The sequence below is a fragment of the Brassica rapa genome, chromosome A05 (genome assembly GCF_000309985.2).
Source record: "Brassica rapa cultivar Chiifu-401-42 chromosome A05, CAAS_Brap_v3.01, whole genome shotgun sequence".
Lineage (NCBI taxonomy): Eukaryota > Viridiplantae > Streptophyta > Magnoliopsida > Brassicales > Brassicaceae > Brassica > Brassica rapa.
Window position 1 is genome coordinate 25,401,639 of NC_024799.2, and position 21,868 is coordinate 25,423,506.

At 36.9% G+C, this 21,868-nt stretch overlaps 6 protein-coding genes across 11 annotated transcripts; 5 read left to right on the top strand and 1 right to left on the bottom strand.

The window, feature by feature from the left end:
• Positions 1 to 2,894: 2,894 nt before the first annotated feature.
• Positions 2,895 to 4,887, top strand: LOC103870760 (UDP-URONIC ACID TRANSPORTER 1). The gene is made up of 4 exons (XM_033291979.1): positions 2,895 to 3,462; positions 4,078 to 4,181; positions 4,266 to 4,494; positions 4,564 to 4,887. The coding sequence occupies exons 1-4, from the start codon at positions 2,953 to 2,955 to the stop codon at positions 4,708 to 4,710; spliced, it is 990 nt and encodes a 329-aa protein (XP_033147870.1). The 5' UTR covers positions 2,895 to 2,952; the 3' UTR covers positions 4,711 to 4,887.
• Positions 4,888 to 5,254: 367 nt separating this feature from the next.
• On the top strand, positions 5,255 to 11,871 carry LOC103870478 (DNA gyrase subunit B, chloroplastic). The gene is made up of 21 exons (XM_009148604.3): positions 5,255 to 5,451; positions 5,841 to 5,988; positions 6,095 to 6,175; positions 6,282 to 6,395; positions 6,476 to 6,532; positions 6,993 to 7,094; positions 7,397 to 7,547; positions 7,645 to 7,721; positions 7,878 to 7,988; positions 8,346 to 8,416; positions 8,650 to 8,791; positions 9,198 to 9,296; positions 9,424 to 9,552; positions 9,699 to 9,813; positions 10,035 to 10,102; positions 10,499 to 10,612; positions 10,706 to 10,822; positions 10,902 to 10,955; positions 11,042 to 11,147; positions 11,379 to 11,509; positions 11,597 to 11,871. The coding sequence occupies exons 1-21, from the start codon at positions 5,312 to 5,314 to the stop codon at positions 11,663 to 11,665; spliced, it is 2,196 nt and encodes a 731-aa protein (XP_009146852.1). The 5' UTR covers positions 5,255 to 5,311; the 3' UTR covers positions 11,666 to 11,871.
• A 359-nt stretch (positions 11,872 to 12,230) lies between these two features.
• On the top strand, positions 12,231 to 14,367 carry LOC103870479 (reticulon-like protein B8). 4 transcript variants are annotated; one of them, XM_009148606.3, is made up of 6 exons: positions 12,231 to 12,387; positions 12,994 to 13,154; positions 13,237 to 13,417; positions 13,500 to 13,641; positions 13,870 to 13,939; positions 14,022 to 14,367. In XM_009148606.3, the coding sequence occupies exons 1-6, from the start codon at positions 12,341 to 12,343 to the stop codon at positions 14,189 to 14,191; spliced, it is 771 nt and encodes a 256-aa protein (XP_009146854.1). In that variant the 5' UTR covers positions 12,231 to 12,340; the 3' UTR covers positions 14,192 to 14,367. The 4 variants fall into 4 exon arrangements, with proteins under 4 accessions (XP_009146854.1, XP_009146855.1, XP_018514866.1 ...); XM_009148607.3 differs by lacking the exon at positions 12,231 to 12,387 and adding an exon at positions 12,466 to 12,754; XM_018659350.2 differs by lacking the exon at positions 12,231 to 12,387 and adding an exon at positions 12,615 to 12,861.
• A 58-nt stretch (positions 14,368 to 14,425) lies between these two features.
• On the top strand, positions 14,426 to 17,940 carry LOC103870480. Of its 3 annotated transcripts, none has more exons than XM_018659348.2 (9): positions 14,426 to 14,492; positions 15,545 to 15,628; positions 16,067 to 16,172; positions 16,340 to 16,522; positions 16,605 to 17,105; positions 17,221 to 17,307; positions 17,402 to 17,477; positions 17,568 to 17,631; positions 17,676 to 17,940. In XM_018659348.2, exons 2-7 carry the CDS (start codon positions 15,581 to 15,583, stop codon positions 17,464 to 17,466), a joined length of 990 nt encoding a protein of 329 aa, XP_018514864.1. In that variant the 5' UTR covers positions 14,426 to 14,492; positions 15,545 to 15,580; the 3' UTR covers positions 17,467 to 17,477; positions 17,568 to 17,631; positions 17,676 to 17,940. The 3 variants fall into 3 exon arrangements, with proteins under 3 accessions (XP_018514864.1, XP_018514865.1, XP_033147869.1); XM_018659349.2 differs by having other exon boundaries at positions 14,445 to 14,571; XM_033291978.1 differs by having other exon boundaries at positions 14,445 to 14,571; positions 17,576 to 17,631.
• Positions 17,941 to 18,464: 524 nt separating this feature from the next.
• LOC103870482 (lycopene beta cyclase, chloroplastic) lies at positions 18,465 to 20,370 on the top strand. The gene is made up of 2 exons (XM_009148612.3): positions 18,465 to 18,635; positions 18,712 to 20,370. Exon 2 carries the CDS (start codon positions 18,756 to 18,758, stop codon positions 20,235 to 20,237), a length of 1,482 nt encoding a protein of 493 aa, XP_009146860.1. The 5' UTR covers positions 18,465 to 18,635; positions 18,712 to 18,755; the 3' UTR covers positions 20,238 to 20,370.
• Positions 20,301 to 21,734, bottom strand: LOC103870481 (tubulin-folding cofactor B). The gene is made up of 6 exons (XM_033292017.1): positions 21,541 to 21,734; positions 21,418 to 21,479; positions 21,285 to 21,329; positions 21,023 to 21,156; positions 20,743 to 20,812; positions 20,301 to 20,504 (listed from the first exon to the last, which is right to left on the bottom strand). Exons 1-6 carry the CDS (start codon positions 21,704 to 21,706, stop codon positions 20,457 to 20,459), a joined length of 525 nt encoding a protein of 174 aa, XP_033147908.1. The 5' UTR covers positions 21,707 to 21,734; the 3' UTR covers positions 20,301 to 20,456.
• Positions 21,735 to 21,868: the final 134 nt, after the last annotated feature.

Sequence of the window (21,868 nt, forward strand, 5' to 3'; positions counted from 1 at the left end):
TTTTCATAAAGTAAGTTTCAGTTTATTTGTTTTATAATTATTCAATATACAAACTATACAAGAAAAAAATGCCAGAGAAATAAAAAAAAGTTTGTATACATGTCCTTTTGGAGACAAGCAGAAGGTGATTGATATTATACTTTCCCTTTGAAAGCTTTGAGTGATCAATACATTCTTTTTTTATATATATCGAATTCGCTTTTGAAAGCTTTGAGGAATCAAAACATTTTTTATATACCAATTTCTATTATAAGTCATTACATTTCATGTTTACATGTAACATTATAGGGTTTAAAGTCTAACATTCTAGAATCTGATTAAAATAGAAGAAAAAGATATAGATGTGACATCGCAAAGAAACTAGATATGACGTGGAGACATGCCTCTGAACATGGACAACCATAGATAATCTTTATAAGCATCTTTGATTATGGCAACAGTCACCCCGGAAAAAAAAGATGCTAAATGACCGTGGAAGCACTTACGACAACTAACACTAATGTCATGGGTCCTGCAAAAAAACATAGTAACACTAATATATATCAAAATTTGTTTTTTCAGATTAACTTAAATTTATTTTTATTGGAGACAGAGGTACTCTAATCATCGATACTTACGAGTCAAAAATATGTCACTCAAGTACCAATAAGAAGTCACAACCGAGTGCTCCATCCTAAAGAAGTTCGTTGCTATTGTCACAGGTTGTTAATCGACTAAACATAAAACAAATCACAAAAAGCTACTTACATGACTAGACTCTAGATATTTGCCAAGCAAATAATTAATTAATTAATTAAACATAAATCTTACAATATATAACTATATAATTTAGTATTACTATTATTTGATTTTCATGCCTCTGTGGAACATAGTTGTTTAGTTACCAACTTGCAAAACATTAACTCAAGCTATTTTCTTTGGGCAATGTTTGAAATTATAAAAAAAATCATTAAGCTTTGTTTCAAAAGGATATTTGAAATAAAAAATTCTTAGTACACTAAGTAAATATGTAGTGTAAGTATTTACACATTTGAGTTGTATAAACCATTCCATCCACACAAAATCAACTAAGAAAATTGCACATGAATAGTGCATTATACTCTTTTGGTCTAACATTAAAAATAGCTTGAAACAGAAACTACCTCCAGACTTTTCTCAATTCCAAGGTAATTTTTGATGGGGAATGTAATGAGCTTAAAAATTGTTAATACCTCCTGTTTAAAAAAGAACGAAATTCCTTGGAAATTTTCTATGAGTAGGAAGTAAATAAAAAAGAAATATAGGAGTTTGATGTGCCAAATCAAGAAAGTATAGAAGGTTTGAACAAACATTATTCCTATCGATAGTAATGAAACTTTAATTTGTGTCTAAAATTTATAATTTGGTATGAAAACATCTTTTTCTATTACTCTTTGTTTTTCCATGGAATATATAAGATGTGTTAATGAAAGATGTAGAATCCAATACATCACACTTAACAACATATATTCAAAAACCAACACCCTTAAGACCCAAAAACAGAGACCTTGCGATTTTCATCAACTAATAATTCCCTTAATCAATGAATTAGTTAAGGGAATAAGTTAGCTGCAAATGATCTTAAATTTATCTAGATTCTCATTCGTGTACAGTCACAAATCTGTTCCAGGAGAATCATGATGTAAGAAGAGAATCAGGCTGGCCATAAGTAACTTCTTCAGAATCATGCTAAAGAGATTAGAGGCATTAAAAGTGTCACTTTTGTGTACTCTCAGATGCAGTTGTCATTTACCACTTCCAAGTTTCATTATCCTGCCCAGCGTTTTTTGTAACTCAGTCACTTCGTATGAGTGGATCTTGGGAATGCATTAGCTTTTCAACCCTTTGTAACTGGAACAACATCAATCACTCAAAGGAGGTTTGTTGAATAAGTACGAGACGACAATGAGAAGGAAAAGAGCATTGGCTTATGCATTCACACATCAGGTACTCTCATGTGTACCAGATATATCTTCTATGATATTATACTTAGGGGTTTAGAGGCTTATGTGTAATCATTTAGAAACGTGCAAGACCATTAAAGTTGAACTTCTAGACAATGCAGTCTTTAAAAGCTCCTTAAAATTCTATGAGGCCTGAAGTTTGATATCTTCACAATTGTAGCCAGTAGCATCGGGTTGGTATAAATGCCTAATGATATTATCTGGCTTATACTTGCAGCAAAACTTGAAGAGCAACCTGAAACCTGAAAACACGCTGTTCATGGATCCTAACAGCCCGGCTTAGGGTTGGAGCTGGTTGGAAAGGTGGATGGCTGACCGGCCATGGGATAGTTCAGAGAAAAAGCGAAGCAACAACAAAAAGTCATTGGTTAAGACCTCGATCGACTAACCGTAATTCTCATGTAGGCGTTAAACCGCAAAAAGTTAAATATATAGCTCGACTCAACCCAATACACCAGCATTCCCCCTGAAGCTCTTTGTCGTCGTCGATGAAGCCGCTATTGTCCCGTTCCGCTGCCTGGAATCAAGCCACGATGTTCGGAAGCTTCAAGGGACTCTCTCTTTGGAACTGAAACGATCTTATTAGCCAAGTCATATATATTCGGGAGTAGTATATAACACGTAAGAGTTCATTTAACATACAAAAACAGAAGATTTGCATTCAACTGAAAACAAAACACATGTCTTAACAAATAATAAATCTAGATCGTGGACCAATTATCCACATTTCTTACCTAATCCGAGGAAAACAAACTGCCATGAATACCAATTTGACAAAAAAAAAAAATCCTAAATTGCTTTTAAGATGATCAATTGTCTTATAAATTTAATAATGTTGCATTAATTACGTTTACTAACACAACAGTTCAATACTTTCTCTCATCCCCATGCACGAGGCAAGGAGCTAATTTATCTCGTCTCCTATCAAAAACTCCAACCACATTTCGATTTCATCTCATCAACGAAGAAGATGAACAACAACAAGAAGAACCCAGATCAAAAACCAGAAATGTCCTCATCGTCGTCTTCTTCATCATCTTCCCCGAAGAAACAAACCCTCTTCATATTATCCCTAATCATCCTATGGTACACCTCCAACATCGGCGTCCTTCTCCTCAACAAGTTCCTCCTCTCAAACTACGGATTCAAATTCCCCATCTTCCTCACGATGTGCCACATGTCCGCCTGCGCCATCCTCAGCTACCTCTCCATCGTCTTCCTCAAGCTCGTCCCTCTCCAGCACCTCAAATCTCGCTCCCAGTTCATGAAAGTCGCGACTCTCAGCGTCGTCTTCTGCGCCTCCGTCGTTGGAGGGAACGTCTCCCTTCGGTATCTTCCCGTCTCGTTTAATCAAGCCGTGGGGGCTACGACGCCGTTTTTCACCGCGTTGTTTGCGTATCTCATGACGTTTAAGAGAGAGGCTTGGGTTACGTATGGTGCTCTAGTCCCTGTTGTTACCGGTGTCGTGATCGCCAGTGGGGTAAACGTTTTCTCTGTCTTGTCTGTTGATTAGTGATGTTTTACAGATTTAGGAGAAATGTGTTCTGTTTCTGTAGATTTAGATGTTTGATCCGTTGTTTAGGTTAATACATTAAAGATGATTGCTTGTGTTCCACGTTTGTGTCTCATACATTTACACAACAAGATTTGCTCTGTTTCATGATTGTGATTACGTTTAGCCCTGTGTTGTGTTAATATACAGAGACAACACATTTCATCTGAAACAAAAGATATGTGTTTTACATGTCTAATGTTTAGGTTAATACATTAAAGATGGTTGCTTGTGTTCCACGTCTGTGTGACTGTGTCTAATACACAACAAGATTTGCTTTGTTTCATGATCTTTTACATGAATGTGATTACGTTTAGTATACATTTAGCTTGTGGCTGTGTTATTTATCTAAAGCTTCATCCTTTTTACTTGGCTTATTATTCGAGCTCTGTGTTATCTAAAGCTTCAGACTTTCTTCTTATAACTATTGCCATTTTCTTACAATCAACATTGTGCTGTGATTTGTCTGTTTTCCTGCAAAGTATTTGTCGTCGTCGAATATTCGTTATTGTCATGTTGTTTCTTGTTGATTTTGTGCTACAGGGTGAGCCAGGTTTTCACTGGTTTGGATTCATTATGTGCATCAGTGCTACTGCTGCAAGAGCTTTTAAATCAGTTCTTCAAGGCATCCTACTTTCTTCCGAAGGGTAATTCCGTAAATAAGATCATTACTTAATGAAACAGGACTCTGTATATTAATGAGTTTTAAGATCACTTAAGTTCCCTTGCAGAGAAAAGTTGAACTCGATGAATTTGATGTTGTACATGTCCCCTATAGCCGTCATTGCGCTTCTACCCGTCACAATAGTAATGGAACCAGATGTGATGAGTGTGACACTATCACTCGCAAGACAACATAAGTACATGTGGGTACTTCTCTTGGTTAACTCTATAATGGCTTATTCAGCCAACTTGTTGAACTTTCTTGTCACCAAGCACACCAGCGCACTTACCCTCCAGGTAACAAAATGAAAAAAACATTTCACCAATTTACAAAACTAGTAGGTCCTAATGTTCAATGTTTTTCAGGTTCTTGGAAACGCCAAAGGAGCGGTTGCGGTTGTGATCTCGATCTTGCTTTTCAGAAACCCGGTCACGGTGATGGGAATTGGTGGGTATAGTATAACGGTGCTTGGGGTTGTTGCTTATGGAGAGACTAAACGTAGGTTTAGATGAGCTTCAGAGACTCCTTTGTCTCTGTTTTACTTCCTTTCTGATGGATCTTAGGAACTGATGAAATTTTGACATATAAACCTTTAGAGATATATACTATATACTTCTGATCTCATGAACTCATTTTTGTATCTGAACTTTATATATCGTATTGTGTTAGATTTTATGATCTTTTTTCCATTGACCATTGTTGTGTTTGAATACACTTTCTCTTGTCAGTTGTCACACTGTGTTCTTCAAATAGTATATCAATTTTATACAAATTCCATTTGAAAAAAACCATTATTACTCACTAAGTTGAATATACACAACTCACAATCATGAGAATAAATTGTTAGCAAGATAAATTATACTAAATAACTTTCATCTTCACATTTTACCCGAAAAAAGGTTTTTTATAACTTTTAGTTTGTTTCACTTTTTAGTTAGATTAACAAATTGTTAAACTGTTATACTAAAAAAAAACTGTTATATTAAAAACACAATTTGGGCCGAGGCCGGTTCCGGATACGGGTGGGTCTGACAAAACCGGCCCATGAACTTTTTTCTTTATGGTTTGAAGCAGAAGAAAACTATCTCCTCCTGTCTCCATCACTCTTCTTCCATGGCTCTTCTTCAGAGGCCACCCTCTTATCTTCACCTCTATTTTCGCCTCATGGCTTCTTCTCGTCCCCGTCTCTTCTCCCACTCTATATGCCCCTCACTCCACCGTCACTCCTCCTCGCTCTCCTCTTCAACACCGAGGTTCTAGCTCCTATCCTCTTTTACTTCTCCGTCTTGGTTCCCAGAGAAACTAACCCAGTAAATGAATATGAGCATAACAGTTAGCTTCCGATTAAAAAAATCATGACTTTTTTGCGAACCCTGAAAGTTTACAAGCAATCAAAATTGAGAACTGATGATGTTATATACTCTTTTATTTCAGTGAAGTCAAATTGCTTTCTTCAGCTTTGGTTTTCTAGTGTTAAGTTCAGCTCTGTCCGCTCAGAAAGTTTTATTCTTTATGTAGTAGACTTCCTTAATCCTTGGTTCTAATTTGTTTATATGTGATTCTCTTCCGTAGTGTAAATCAAAAACTTGGTTGTTTGAATAGTCTTTAATTGTTATCTAAGTAGAGTCTGTGTTGGTTTCAGGATAAAGTTCCAGTTAGCTAAGGTTTTGAGTCAGAGACTTGTAATTAGAAATGCGGTCTCACCAAGGTCCTTTATGTCATCCACCATGGACACTGATTCTCTCCATGAGAGCTCCACCTCTAAGGATTACAGTTCCGAGCACATTCAAGTAATTTCTGTTCTAATGATTTGTTCAGATGACCATCTATAGCCGTTGATATTCGGACTATGAATCTTCTAGTTTCACTTTATGTATATATCTGTGATGCATCCAGGTGTTGGAAGGCTTAGACCCTGTCAGGAAAAGACCTGGAATGTATATTGGTAGCACTGGATCTCGTGGTTTGCATCATCTGGTAATCCCATTTTTTTCCTTTCTCTGAACTCTCTTCTTATTCCTCACTGGCTCCTTTGAGCTTGTTTATAATTTTAACCTTTTCCTATTTTTCGTTGTTTTATTAGGTTTATGAGATACTTGACAACGCAATTGACGAGGCACAAGCTGGTTTTGCTTCAAAGATTGACGTTGTTTTACATGCAGATGGTTCAGTCAGCATTGCAGATGACGGACGTGGGGTATGTGATCTGTTACACTTACTCATTCTCTCGTATTTTTATTCATATAGTTTTCTTTCATCAATATGCTTTTCTTGCAGATACCTACGGACTTGCATCCCGCAACGAGAAAATCTTCTTTGGAGACTGTCCTCACGGTATTATCTTTGCCTTATATGCCTTAAGATCGCTTTAAGGTTCTACTGTTAATTACTAACGGTTTATTTTATCCTCATGAGCTAGCTCAGTCTAGATTCTTAAGTAATACATACCTCATGTTAGACTTATTTTCAGTACTAGTATAGCAGAGACCTGGTAAATGTTAAATTTGTGTAGTAACCCTACCGCAAGCAGACTTCTTATTCAAGGTTTTATGGTTTTCATAACAAAGATATTCACAGGGACAGGAACTTTTAGGTGTTTATTATTTATGTACCATCTGATACGTTTTGTTATGGATTGTTAGCTCTTCTCAGGCAGATGATTCTAGTTTTGCTATATATTGTTTAGTGAGTGGTCTATGGTGTTGGTTTTAATGTAAAATCACATGTATTTATGGTTTTTTCATTCTGATTTTTTGGTCATGTAATTAATCAGTCATGCTTTTTATTTATGCAGGTCTTACACGCAGGGGGTAAGTTTGGTGGCAAGAGTAGTGGGTACAGCGTGTCTGGTGGATTGCATGGTGTAGGTTTATCGGTTGTGAATGCTTTATCAGAGGTAAGTTCTAACCGTTAGTACATTGTTTCCTTTTCTTCTGTGCTTTGTTTATTTTTTTCTTCTCTGCTAAATAGAAAAATTCCCTCTGTGCATATTGTATGTGGTTTTAAAATATTTATGTAACGGTTATGCTAAGTTATCTCATCATATGAAAAAAGTTCGTGGAATGGTTCCTTACTCAGTACTAGGTTTATCAATTTCAAATGCTTTCCGCTATACACAACTGCTATATGTGGCTAGACATGAAGATCCTATTAGGATAATATTCATACAACTAATGAAGGAGCTCTTACTGTTCACAGGCATTGGAGGTTATTGTTCGCAGAGATGGGATGGAGTTCCAGCATAAGTACTCTCGTGGAAAGCCCATAACAACACTTACTTGTCATGTCCTCCCACCAGAGTCAAGGGGTACTCAAGGGACATGCATCAGGTTTTGGCCTGACAAAGAAGGTTTAACCCTTTTTTTTCCGTACTAACCTATTTTACCCTTCCTAAGAGAGGATTTTATGTCTAAACTATCTTTTCTGCTACATCTGATTTTTTTCAGTATTCACAACTGCAATTCAGTTTGACCATAACACTATTGCTGGAAGAATTAGGGAGCTTGCTTTTCTAAATCCAAAGGTATACATTTATCACTTAATAATCTCTTATAATTAAAACGTCAATATTTAAATTGTTTGCTTCATGTTCATGGACCTTGGCGGCCTGGACGTTTGAATTAGTTCTCATGTACTGTTCTTATTCCATAATCAAATGGTTCATATAAATAAAATGCAGGTTACAATCTCTCTGAAAAAGGAGGATGAAGATCCAGAAAGGGACCTGTATAGTGAATATTTTTATGCTGGAGGTTTAATTGAATATGTTAGCTGGCTAAATACCGATAAGGTGAGTCTTGCACTCTGGATCCTTTGTCATATTAAATAAAGTGTCTCAAATATTTGCCTATCACTGATGCTAGAAGTTATATTGCGGCCAATTACTTTAAAGTGGAAAGGGTTTTATGAAACAAAATCCAGTGGGAATGGTTCCAATACTTTTATTTTCCAGCTAACTTGATGGTAAGATATGTTGACCACGTTTCTCCTGTTAGTTCATTATTCTTTATGGCTCTGTCTTAGTATAAATGTGGACTTGTGTCAACTCAATCTCTGTTAAGTTAACTCTTATGCATTTAGGTCTCATAGGTCATCCTAATTACTATCTGTCATTCTGGAAAGGTTAATTAACAGCTCTTTTGTTCAGAAACCGCTCCATGATGTGCTGGGTTTCCGGAAAGAGATAAATGGCACCACCGTTGACGTTGCACTTCAGTGGTATCCTTCTATTTACCTCTGCTTATATGATGAATATATATAATCTGCTTGCGTTTACCTTAGAACCACATACGTGAATATTTAGGCTGCCTGGTTTTATCGTTTGCTCTGTAAACTGGACATCAGTTGATGTACTGTATGCAAAGTTGGTGACTTTATACGTTGCAGTTATTCTGGATGAGAATGTGTATGTGATGGTATGATCTAACTGTATAGCCTCGTTATTGTACCAGGTGCTCAGATGCTTATTCAGACACGATGCTGGGATACGCGAATAGCATTCGCACCATTGATGGTGGGACACATATTGAAGGTGTGAAGGCTTCGTTAACAAGAACTCTAAATAGCCTCGCAAAAAAGTTAAAGGTTATCAAGGTGTGATATCAATATCTAACTACATTTTCTATTCTTATATGTCCACTCTTAGAGGCTTAGAGCGTATTTTCCCTTTTCTTTCCTTCATTTTTTTTCATAAAACTGCAATTGTGGTTAGTTGGTCATTATTGTGGTTGAAGAGTCTTCTGAGATAGTGTTGGTGATGCTGAATTTTAATACTAGTATAGTGTATATGCAGTTAATTGGCTCTGCTATAATACGTTCTCACTTATGCATGCTCAACGGATAATGAACAATTTACTAATCAATGATTTAACTGACAAACTTGCCAGTTATAGAGGTTCCCTTTGCAATGTTTGCATTCATTTGCATTTATCTTGACCAGTTTTACCCATGTATTTCTGAAGTGGTTGCTTATTTATTGTCGTTTGATTATGTTTTTCAGGAGAAGGATATTAACTTAAGTGGGGAACATGTTAGAGAGGGATTGACCTGCATTGTCTCAGTCAAGGTTCCTGATCCTGAGTTTGAAGGTCAAACAAAGGTACTCAAGAGCATAACGATTTGTTCACCTCTTTTGGCAGTGATCTCTGGTCACCTGGCCATAACCTTTTTTTTTGTATTCTGTTGCTCCTATTAATATTTTTTTTTTGTCGCCTAACCTCACAAAGACGAGACTAGGAAATCCAGAGGTGAGAAAAATTGTTGACCAATCACTCCAAGAGTACCTCACGGAGTACTTGGAATTGCATCCGGATGTACTTGAAAGCATCATTTCCAAATCCTTGAATGCATACAAGGTATGTCATTTGACATACCCTCTCAGATATATGTAGTTACTGTATTCGATGATTAAGTATGTGCGTCCTCACTGCTCATCCGCCTATAACAGAGCGCCTAGTTACTAATTTCAACAAATGAGCCTAATGACTCTTTATCTTTATAGGCTGCTCTGGCTGCCAAGAGAGCTAGGGAGTTGGTCAGATCAAAAAGCATTTTGAAGTCATCCTCACTTCCTGGGAAACTGGCAGATTGCTCATCTACAGATCCTGCAGTATCTGGTATGAATTAGCCAGCATGGGATTGCCCTCTCGTTTGAAATCAGAACATTAGTATATATGAATATAAAAGCTTTTAAATTGTCACAAATTTGATCTTCTAAGAGTTAAATGAGAAGATAGGAAAAGAAACATGAGGCTGTTGTTTGATACTGGTCATAGCTTTTTACACTTGTAAGCTCTCGATATTGGTCAACTACTGACTTCTTTTTCTGTGTTATCAGAGATTTTTATAGTCGAAGGAGATTCAGCTGGTGGCAGCGCAAAACAGGGTCGTGACAGGCGTTTCCAAGTAAGAAATCATTCTGCTTATTGTGTCACTAGACAAGAATCAGTGAGGGGGTAGAAAAGGATAGTTAATTATCATCACATGTCTAAGTGGTAAAAACATGCAAAGTTTAGTGCTAATAAATTATGGTTGGCTTCTTTGAGTATGCAGATACTTTGAATCTAAAAGTCCTCTCTTTACTCTCAAAAAGACTTGAACTGGGTCTCTGAGTAGTATTAACATTGTTTGATAGCACTAAGATTACAAACCAAATTATAGATGAGATATGTTGTTTGGGGATTTGAGTGTGACATATACAAAATTGGAGAATCATTCAGGTCAACAACATAGGGTCGTCATATGGGGTTTGCTTCATCCTTTCTGTTTCTGTGCGTAACTAAGTGTGTTGGATCTGTGCAGGCGATTCTTCCTTTAAGAGGTAAAATATTGAATATTGAGAGAAAGGATGAAGCAGCCATGTACAAGAACGAAGAAATTCAAAATCTAATTCTTGGTCTTGGCCTTGGAGTGAAGGTGATACATCCTTTTTCATATCTTGTTTGTTCTCTTCTTTCTATTTTTAGGTAATCTTAGCAAACTCAACGTGACATATAATCTATTTTCCAGGGAGAAGATTTTAACATGGATAATTTGCGTTACCATAAGATTATCATATTAACAGATGCAGATGTTGATGGTGCACATATCCGGACACTTCTGCTGACCTTTTTCTTCAGATACCAGGTATTATGTTTAGCGGAATAAAACATTCATTTATAACCTCTAGATTGTTGGTGAACTTAATGAAATTACTTTTCTATAGAGAGCCTTGTTTGACGCGGGTTGCATATACGTTGGTGTTCCACCTCTTTTCAAGGTAAGTTCTTAGCAGTTATTGTCGTGCTTCAGATTTACGGAAAGTTTTTATTTCCTAAAGCTAGTTTTCTCTTTGAAAACAACTAGGTTGAGAGGGGGAAACAGGCGCATTACTGCTATGACGAGGCAGCTCTTAAACAAGTTATCGCTTCGTTCCCTGGAAATGCATCCTACAACATTCAGAGGTTTAAAGGTAAATGACTAGAGAAACCCAGTTTTTGTAGTCTTATGGCTTATCACATTTGAAGCTGTGCCAAGGCACTTACAGAAACATGCCTTGTGGCCAATGTTAAATAACTATGACAAGTTCATCTATAGCAGTTGATCTGGACTAGCTGAGTAACCAAATCTAGACATGCCTTAATACTTGGAGGCTGCACAACAGTATTATTCCGTAACATCCTTTGTTTTTGTGCATCTGCAGGTTTGGGTGAGATGATGCCTGAGCAGCTATGGGAAACAACAATGAATCCAGATACAAGGATACTGAAGCAACTAGTTGTTGATGACGCAGCAGAAACAAATGTGGTCTTTTCATCTCTCATGGGTGCTAGGGTAAGGCAACAAACTCAGATTGAGGGATGAGCTCCATTGTGTTCTGCAAAACTCATGATGTAAATCTGTGTTATGCATCTGTTTCAGGTCGATGTCCGGAAGGAACTCATCAAAAGCGCTGCGACTAGAATCAATGTAGAGCATCTTGACATATGAACAACACATGCTATTGCCTCAGCTATACCAAGAGATAGCTTTGAAAAAGTTAGGAGACATCATTATTGTTTTGTGATTTTACCATATAATTATCTTTTATTGATTCCGAAACATGGTTTCTTAAATTGATTTGCATCTATTCTATTAAAACATGAACATGACCTTTTGATATGTGTTATCTAACTATTTTAATATAATTATTAAAAAAAGTTATTAATCATTTATGATAAATCTTATTATATAAAACAGAACACAAATATAATTAAAAAATATAAATTTAAAAATTAAATTTAAAAAAAAATGTAAAACTAAAAATATACTCAATCCACCTTTCAAATGATGGGTCAAAATCTAGTACTGTCTTAAAACGGTTACAAAAAATATCTAAAATAAATTAAAAAATCTAAAAAGTTTCTTTTAAAATTAATTACTCGCCAACTGTTTTAATAAAATCGAAATTAAAGTCAAATGAAACTCTCGGTAATCTAATTAGAATTTCAAATTACTGTATAATTTTGTACACTTCCTAGTCACACATAAACTTTTGTTTTTTTTGATAAAATAATCACTTAACTTCATGCAAGGAAAGGCTCCACTAATCAAATCCTCTCATATTTAAGAACCAGAATCTCTTTGATTATCCCTTATAAAGACTACTCAAAATCATAATCTCACATGGATGGGAAGAAGTTGAAACTAAGGATTAGAAGAAAGATGAGAAGGTAACATATATTCTTCCTTGATTGTGATTACTTGTGTTGATATGAGTTTTGTGTGTTCATTGATGATGTGTGTGTTAATAGTTGCTTCGTGAGCAATGTTTTTCTTATTACACTCTAAAGCACTTTTAAAAGAGTTGTCGGGTCAGAGCAATATCACGAGGCAAAGACCATTCATACACAAAGACTCCAAATTTGCCCACGTTTTTTTTTTTCAATACAACCAATCACATCGCTTGCTTTTAACTTCCACCCTCTATCTTTCTTTTGATTCATCATCCATCTTTCAGAATCTACCAAAAAAAAAAAAAGACAAACTTTTTGTCGGAAAAAACACAGAACCGGATTCGTCTTTTTTCAATTCCTAAAGGTTTATTCTTTGTCATCATCATCTTTACCTCTTTCTGCTCTTCAACTTCTGGGTTTCGTGTGCTTGCCTTTCTCATCAAATATTAAGATCTAAAGTTACATATCATTGTAATGATCGTCAACAAACTAGTAAAAAGTTGGATACTTTAACGGTTTTGGGTTTAGGACTTACCGAAAGACTCAATCTTTATAATAGTTTCCATCTCTGCTTTGAGTTTGTTTATTTTGATCGTGTTTCAGAATCATGCCTGAGAAGAACATAGTCGAGGAAGCCATCGGCGACTTGGTGGATAACTTCACGGACGCAGTTCAGAAGAACAAACACGATACCGTCGCTTCTCGTTTCAACCGTTTGTTTGGTCGGGAGAAGCCAATTCACCACGTCTTAGGCGGTGGCAGATGTAAGAAATTCAAATTATAAGTGATTGGTTTGTGTGTGTTGTTGTTGTTTGTTGTTTCTAATTGAGTTGATTATTCATTCAGCTGCTGATGTGTTGTTGTGGAGGAACAAGAAGATCTCCGCGAGTTTTCTGATGGGAGCTACTGCAATTTGGGTGCTTTTCGAGTGGATCAACTTGCACTTCCTGTCTCTCGTTTGTTACGGTCTCTTGCTTGGTATGATCGCCCAATTCGTTTGGTGCAATGCCTCAGGGTTCCTTAACCGGTAAGTTCTTAAACCAGTTATTGTATCATTGAGGGTTCCTTTGTGATTACAATCTAATAAGCAAAAGTATTAAAAAAAACAGATCACAGTCTAGAGTGCCTCGCCTTGTTCTCCCAAAAGATTTCTTTGCTGATGTTGGTGTGACCATTGGCACAGAGGTTAACCGCGGTTTGTTGTTTCTTCAGGACTTGTCTTGTAGAGGGAACTTGAAACAGTTCCTCATGGTGAGTAGACAGACATTTTCACATTTCATTGTTATATAACAAAGAAGAGAATCATTCGAAAAATGTTCAAAAAATCGCTAGACTCTTTTTATCGGATTATTGATTAGGCGGGCGTCTAGACGGATTTCGATTTTTAGAACATTAACTGCAGTGATGTGATTGAATAGTGTATTAGTCCTTAGATAATGTTGATAGAGTTTAATTAATCTTCACTAATATCATTTTCAGGCTGTGTTTGGACTATGGATAACCGCAATAATAGGGAGCTGTTGCAACTTCCTAACTGTTCTGTACATTGGTGAGTAGTTTAGTTCTTTACTAGTGACTCTTTTAAAAAGATTGAGTTTTATAAAGGGATGATGCTTTTTTTTTGTGTGAAGGGTTTGTGGGAGCTCACACAATGCCTGTAGTGTATGAGAGATATGAAGACGAAGTGGATGGTTTTGTGGATTCTCTGTTGATGAAGTTTCATAGTCACTACAAGAAGATTGATTCTGGTTTTCTCAGTCGAATCCCTAGTGGAAAGTTTGGGATGAAGAAGCATGACTAGATCAACTATTATCTCTCTGTCTTGATGTTTTGTGTATATGACTAAATCAACTTCTTGTCTTTCTTTCATAGTCATGTTAATGTTCAGACAATGAAAAAAAAACTGACCATCAAACAAGAAGATGAGATAACATGTTTATGTATGGGATGGGATCCACCATAGTAACAAATTGTACACGTGGCAGCTTTCTGAAGCTCCAAAGCTTGAATGTTTTAATAATAAAATAAGTAAAATGAAAAAAAGGAAATGGAGAAAAAAGTAGTAAAGAATCTCGATTGATATCCACGACGATCAAAGTGAGGTTAGGTTCCTCTTCTTCTCCTTTTTCTCTCTCCTCTTTTCTCTCTCTCTCCCCCTCAACGATTGATCTTGGATTGGAGGTAATGATATATTGTTAAAGCTTGTGACTTTTTTTCATAAAGTTGAATTTGTTCTTTTTTTATTGGTTCATGTAATTTGATTTGATCCGGTTGTATTTGAAGACAGGATCGGTTGAAAGTATTGGGATTGGTTAGGGGAAAACAGAGGATTTGAGTTTTCTTTTAAGTTTCACTTTGTACTTTTGTTTTTGATCGGTAAAAAGTTTTGATTTTTGATATTATTTCTGGGGAAATCAGCTTGAGCGGTTGCAGTTTATGTCTTTGTTATTACATAGACTCTGTCTGTTTGGCAATAGAACTGTTAGATGTTTTTTTCTGGGTTTAAGAAGGTTTTTGTCTAAGTTAGATTGAATAGAAAAGCTGCCTTTGGCCATGTGTAAATAGAACCTTATCTCTAATCATTGAGATTAGTTCAAGATATATATTCTCTACTAATTGTTCTAGTTTTGGCGGCGTTCTGCCGTTTTAAAACTTATTTTCCTATGTACAATCTCTAAGTACAATGTCTAATACTGCTTCTATCCAACAGGAACAAGCTTTGTTTTGCCAAAAGGATCGGTTGAAAGTATTGGGATTGGTTAGGGGAAAACAGAGGATTTGAGTTTTCTTTTAAGTTTCACTTTGTACTTTTGTTTTTGATCGGTAAAAAGTTTTGATTTTTGATATATTTCTGGGGAAATCAGCTTGAGCGGTTGCAGTTTATGTCTTTGTTATTACATAGACTCTGTCTGTTTGGCAATAGAACTGTTAGATGTTTTTTTCTGGGTTTAAGAAGGTTTTTGTCTAAGTTAGATTGAATAGAAAAGCTGCCTTTGGCCATGTGTAAATAGAACCTTATCTCTAATCATTGAGATTAGTTCAAGATATATATTCTCTACTAATTGTTCTAGTTTTGGCGGCGTTCTGCCGTTTTAACTTATTTTCCTATGTACAATCTCTAAGTACAATGTCTAATACTGCTTCTATCCAACAGGAACAAGCTTTGTTTTGCAAAAAGAAAATTCCAGAGATGTCAAGTGGAACAGTGAGAAGGGTCTCGCGTCAAGACATACAACTGGTAATTGTTTGCATAATGAACCACAATCTCAACTTTTGGAGTTGCATTACTTTCCTTCTCTTGATACATATTGAGGTTCATGTTGTCCTAGAGAATGTCATATAGATTGCATTTCCAGAAGGTTTATGTTTTTTTCCATAGCAATTCTAGTTCTTGTTTCTGCCAGCTCTTGAGAAAAATGCCATTTTCTCTTCTTTGCTGCCCTCTTCAATAATTTGGAAAGAAATTTTTTATGAGATTGTAGAATTCATTATAATGTATTGAAGGAATATGTTTAACTAGAAATATGTAACATCAAAAGCATCATACTTGATGATGAATGCTGTAGTGAATCTATGGAAAAAAGTATAAATTGAATCTTATTTCTCTTCTCCTCTTCTAACTGTTCTGTCCAAACTTGAGCAATAAACATTTTTATGTTATCATATACCATTTCAGGTTCAAAACCTTATAGAACGATGCCTTCAACTTTACATGAACCAGAAAGAAGTTGTGGAAACTTTACTGGAGCAGGCTAAAATCGAGCCTGGGTTCACAGAGCTAGGTAACCACAGCTGTTATCATCTTGTTTCAAATCATATTTGCATCTGATTGTGTAGTCCTTGCTCATTAATGGTACTAAATCATGAGATAAATGTAATTTAATGCTCATTAGTAATAAGGATGAGGATGATTTCAGTTATACCATGTTTTCCCTCTCTGGTTTTACAGTGTGGCAGAAGCTTGAAGAAGAAAACCGTGAATTTTTCAACGCGTACTATCTGAGGCTCATGGTGAAACACCAGATCATGGAATTCAACAAGCTACTTGAGCAGCAGGTTCGCCATATGCAGCAGATGCATCCAAGTGGACTTACCTCCGTCCAGAATACAAATGGTTCTCACATCCAATCAAGTAAGTTTTTGGATATTCATTCATGTGTATTTTTTTTTAGATAGCTAATCTAATGCAACTGACGTCGATTCTATGTTAACAGTGAACCAGAAACAGTTGGGATATGTCTCTGAACACACTGAGCATCAATCATTGAAGCCTAGTGCACATCATCCCATGCCCTCAAGTCTGTCTAACGCATACCTCAACGGCTCTTCAACGCTCAACACAAACGTGTCCCCTTCTGTGAACGTATCAACCCACGCTAGGAGAGTTGACGCTTCTCCGAATATGATCTCATCACAACAGACCACAAACATGCCGCCTATGATGCAAGGCATGAATGGAGGAGGAGGAGGGATGATCAAGTCCGAGACTGCCTATCCTGCTTCGTTCATGTATGGTGGTGAACGGAACAATGCCTTGGAAGGACACTCCACAGTTAGAGAAACCTCGATTCCATCTTTCAGTAACGAGTCCAACAACAACCAGCCCATTGGTGATACGCTACTTGATGCGGAAGCTTCTACTTTTGGGTTCTTAGGATCAATTCCTAGGAACTTCAGCCTTTCTGATTTGACTGCTGATTTTTCGCAGAGCTCAGGTCCATCTCTATCTAATATACTCCTTTTGTCTCTAATTATATGCATATATAGAACCAAGTAGTTATTTATTATGCTTCATTGTTTGTAACCATAAGCTTTTTGTGTTGATTGCAGAGATTCTGGAGAGCTATGATAAATCACCCTTCCTTGCGCCAGATGCTGAAAATTTCCTGGACTCCTGTGACAGGGGAGAATATCAAGGTGAGAACTTTGAGACTTTGTTTTAAGAAGAATGAAGATTAAAGCATCTATTTTATATTTTTTTTCTTTTTCTCTAATGATGTGTTTATTGCAGGAGACAACAAGAGATTGGATACCATATCTGAAGGTTTCAGTTACGATAACCTCGGGAGCGAGTAGTTAGGTAACAGGTAAGAACAATCATTTGCCTCTAATAATCTCAGATTGTGTGTTTTGAATGTACAGAGATCTGACATCATCATCTTTTGTTCTGTGAAAAGCTATGCAGGTTTTGCTTTCATCACTTATAACATAGGAAACGTTTGTGTACAAAAAGATATTCAGGCGTTTTTTTTTTTTTTTTTTTGATCAAAAAAAAAGATATTCAGGCGTTTGATATTTTGTTTTTGGCTTGCAAGGACTATCAGGTGGGGGTGTATAAAAAGGGATTTATTTTCATTTCACATTATTTCTTTAGCTTTGAAGTTTGGTAGTAGTAATAAGTGTTGAGAAGATCGTATGTAATTCTCAGTGTGTGTTTTTCTTGTGTGTGTTTTAGTTTTGTTACTTGTTACTTGTTACAATTGTTTAATAGTACTTGAAATTTGGTGGAAGCTTGTATTAGTTTTTTGAAGTTCACCTATAGATTGTGCTCATGTCATTATCGCATTAAAGATAGTGTGTCGCGGAATGTCGACTAATACCAACACTACAATGGTTGGTGTGCGTTTTAAGTTATAAAATGAAGGTTAGTGGTAATGAGGTATGGACTCATCACATTCAACAGACGAGAGATAATGCTTCAAGTTAAGGTTGTGGTAAGCTAGTGACAAACGCAAACCAAAAGTCAGTAACCGAAAGCCCTTTATAGATAATATCATAATACTCTTTCCAATTTTTAACGGACTAAAAATAATAAATTTTCTATAAATATTAAAATGATAAATTAATTATTTATAATTATTTATTATTTACTAAATTACTTTAAAAAAAAATTATATACACAAGATTGATATATCGTTAAACTAAAATTTTAAATATGAATGGTTAAACTTAGTGGAAAACAAATAAAATTAACAACAATTAATAAATTAAAATTTATATTTAGTTTTTATAATATGTGTAAAAATTTTAAAACATATCTTTTAGATCGAGTAATAAAATGCATAAAAGGTTAAAAATCTGTATTTACGAAATAAAATTTAATTTTAGCCATAACGGGCGGACCCCACCAGATGACTCAAACCACAAACACACAGAGACACAAACTCTCTCATCTCTCTCTCTGTGTAGGAAGATAATAGTCTCAATCTCCAATCTCCAATCTCCATGAAGCTTACTGCTTCTGAGTAAGTAAATCTCTTTTCATCTTTTACAACAACTAGGGGATCTCAAAATCTTATCTTTTCTCTTTGTTTCATGTAGGTGATCTTCAATTATCTGAAAGTTAAGATTTTTTCTCTGTTTCGATGGATACTCTCTTGAGAACACCCAACAAGCTCGAGTTTTTCATCCCTCAGTTTCATGGGTTCGAGAGATTAAGTCCAAATCCTTCAAGGGTCAAGCTTGGTGTTAAAAAAAGAGCAATCAGAATCGGTAGTAGTATCACTAGTGCTAGCAGTGCTCTTTTGGATCTTGTTCCTGAAACCAAGAAGGAGAATCTCGACTTGGACCTTCCTTTATACGACACTTCCCTGAACAAAACTGTTGATCTAGCTATCGTTGGCGGCGGCCCTGCCGGTTTAGCCGTGGCTCAGCAAGTCTCAGAAGCTGGACTCTCTGTATGCTCCATCGACCCTTCCCCCAAACTCATTTGGCCTAACAACTATGGAGTTTGGGTTGACGAGTTCGAAGCCATGGACTTGCTAGACTGCCTAGACACCACCTGGTCCGGCGCCGTCGTCTACATCAACGACGGCGCCGAGAAGGACCTATCCCGGCCTTACGGGAGAGTCAACCGTAAACAGCTCAAATCCAAGATGCTTCAGAAGTGCATCACCAACGGTGTTAGGTTCCATCAGGCTAAGGTGACCGACGTGGTTCACGAGGAGGTGAACTCCACTGTTGTCTGCAGTGACGGTGTGAAGATTCAGGCTTCTGTTGTTCTCGACGCTACTGGTTTTTCAAGATGCTTGGTGCAGTACGACAAGCCGTATAACCCGGGCTATCAAGTAGCTTATGGTATCGTTGCTGAGGTCGATGGCCACCCGTTTGATGTGGATAAGATGGTGTTTATGGACTGGAGAGATAAGCATCTTGACGCGTACCCTGAGGTTAAAGAACGGAACAGCAAGATCCCTACGTTCTTGTACGCGATGCCGTTTTCTTCCAACAGAATCTTTCTTGAGGAGACGTCTCTTGTCGCTAGGCCGGGTTTGAAGATGGAAGATATCCAAGAGAGGATGGTTGCGAGGCTGAAACATTTGGGGATCAATGTGAAGCGTATTGAGGAAGATGAGCGTTGTGTGATCCCTATGGGAGGTCCTTTACCTGTCTTGCCTCAAAGAGTTGTTGGCATTGGCGGTACGGCGGGGATGGTTCATCCTTCTACAGGTTACATGGTGGCTAGGACTCTTGCAGCTGCTCCGATAGTTGCAAACGCTATAGTGAGGTACCTTGGTTCTACTAAAGGAGATGAGCTCTCAGCTGAGGTGTGGAGAGACTTGTGGCCTATTGAGAGGAGGAGACAGAGGGAGTTCTTCTGTTTTGGGATGGATATATTGCTGAAGCTTGATTTGGATGCTACTAGGAGGTTCTTTGATGCGTTCTTTGACCTGGAACCGCGTTACTGGCATGGCTTCTTGTCGTCGAGGCTGTTTCTCCCGGACTTGGTGTTCTTCGGGTTGTCGCTCTTCTCGCATGCTTCTAATACCTCGAGGTTGGAGATCATGACTAAGGGAACTGTTCCTCTTGCTAAGATGATCAACAATTTGGTTAAAGATAGAGACTAAGGACAGCAACTGCATCCTCTTGGATAATTGTGTGTATAATCATCATAACATGATTTCTTGTGGGGATATAAGAATCTTTTAGTAGTTTATTATTCTTCATCAAAGTTAAAATACATTTTTAAGTGTTGTTGCATTGAGTGTTTCACAAACTCTTTTGAAAACCGAAACAAGAGGTACAAAAAGCAAATCTTTCAAACTCCTTTCGCTGGTTTGAAAAGCTTATATTTCATCTTCCTCGAAGGGGTCCCTTTCTGGATAATCACCAACCTGCAAGCCAATACAAAGTTCATGAGTAGCAGAATATGTGGCTTACAATTTTAATCTACGCAGCCAACTAACTACTTAACCGTGATGAGAATCTAGTCCAGCATATCTTTCTAACAAATAGCAATATCATAGAAACCATTATGTCTAAGAAACACTAAACCAGTTCAATTCTATAAGTGTAATAGACTAATAGGTCATGTCACTCTGATGCTAAGACCTTGTAGAAAAAGATAATTACCTTTACTTTGTCAGGCCGGACCACACCACCATGAAGCTGAGGGCATTCAAATAACCTTGTTCCTTTCACCCTGCAGCCAATATGAAGCATGACAACCGAGTTTAGGCATATTGTACGTTTGCTAACAAAATCATGATGTTGAGCACAAGCTTATGCAAGACTAAGAACCTCAAAGAGGTTTTTACTACCACAGAAACATGAGCTGCAAGTAGAGTCAAAGTTCCAGAACAAGAAAAGACTTCTACTTTAAATTGTAAAGGAGTTTAAAGAAGTCACATACATGCCATCGTGTTTGCCAAGGGGTTCATCATACTGGATCCCAACCCAATAGCCAGGACCCAACGACTCTGCTCGTCCAACGTACTTGACCACTCCTCTTTTCTCCCCTGGCTCAACTTGGCATCTATCTCCCACCTTCATATTTTGATTAGAAGCAGAATACACAGAGAGATCAGGTCTCACAAAATATCAAAACAGTAGCCCATTATTATCTCTGCCTCCTCAGTTTAAAGTAAGGAAGAGAGAGAGATCTGATGACTCACCTTGATATTTGCACAGAGATCTTCCATGAAGTCCTCCTCCTTTGTCTGTTGAAAGGAGGAATCATAAGAACCTTTTGCCTTCTTAAATTTCTTAATCTAACCCCCCCAAATAGTTTAGAGCTTCTTTTCATACCTTAACCTCGGAAGCAGCCGGATTCTGAGCCACTCTTTTTTCTTTAAATTTCCTATAACTGTCTGGAACACAATAAATTTCATCAGAGGAATATTCACTTGATGAACAAAGTCGCAAACTTACCAGTTCGTTTAGCATAGTCCTCTTCTGAGATAGTATACTTCTCAACCAATGAAGTATCTTCAAGCCAGCCTCCAGTTGTGACCGAGGAAGGGTCAAGATCAACTATGTGTAACCGAAAGCTTTTCAAAAGCAGCATAAGAAAGAACAATAAGTCATCACATTTCATTACAGTGAACAGAGAAGCTTTAAGTACCGCCGTCGTGTAAATAAGGTTTTAGATCGTCAAGGGTACTCTCGGTTTTTCAAAATCCGTCTAGATTCATTTTGATTTCGCCACGTGTTAAGATCCACGTAAAATATATTATGTACTCCCCCGCAGGCTAATATA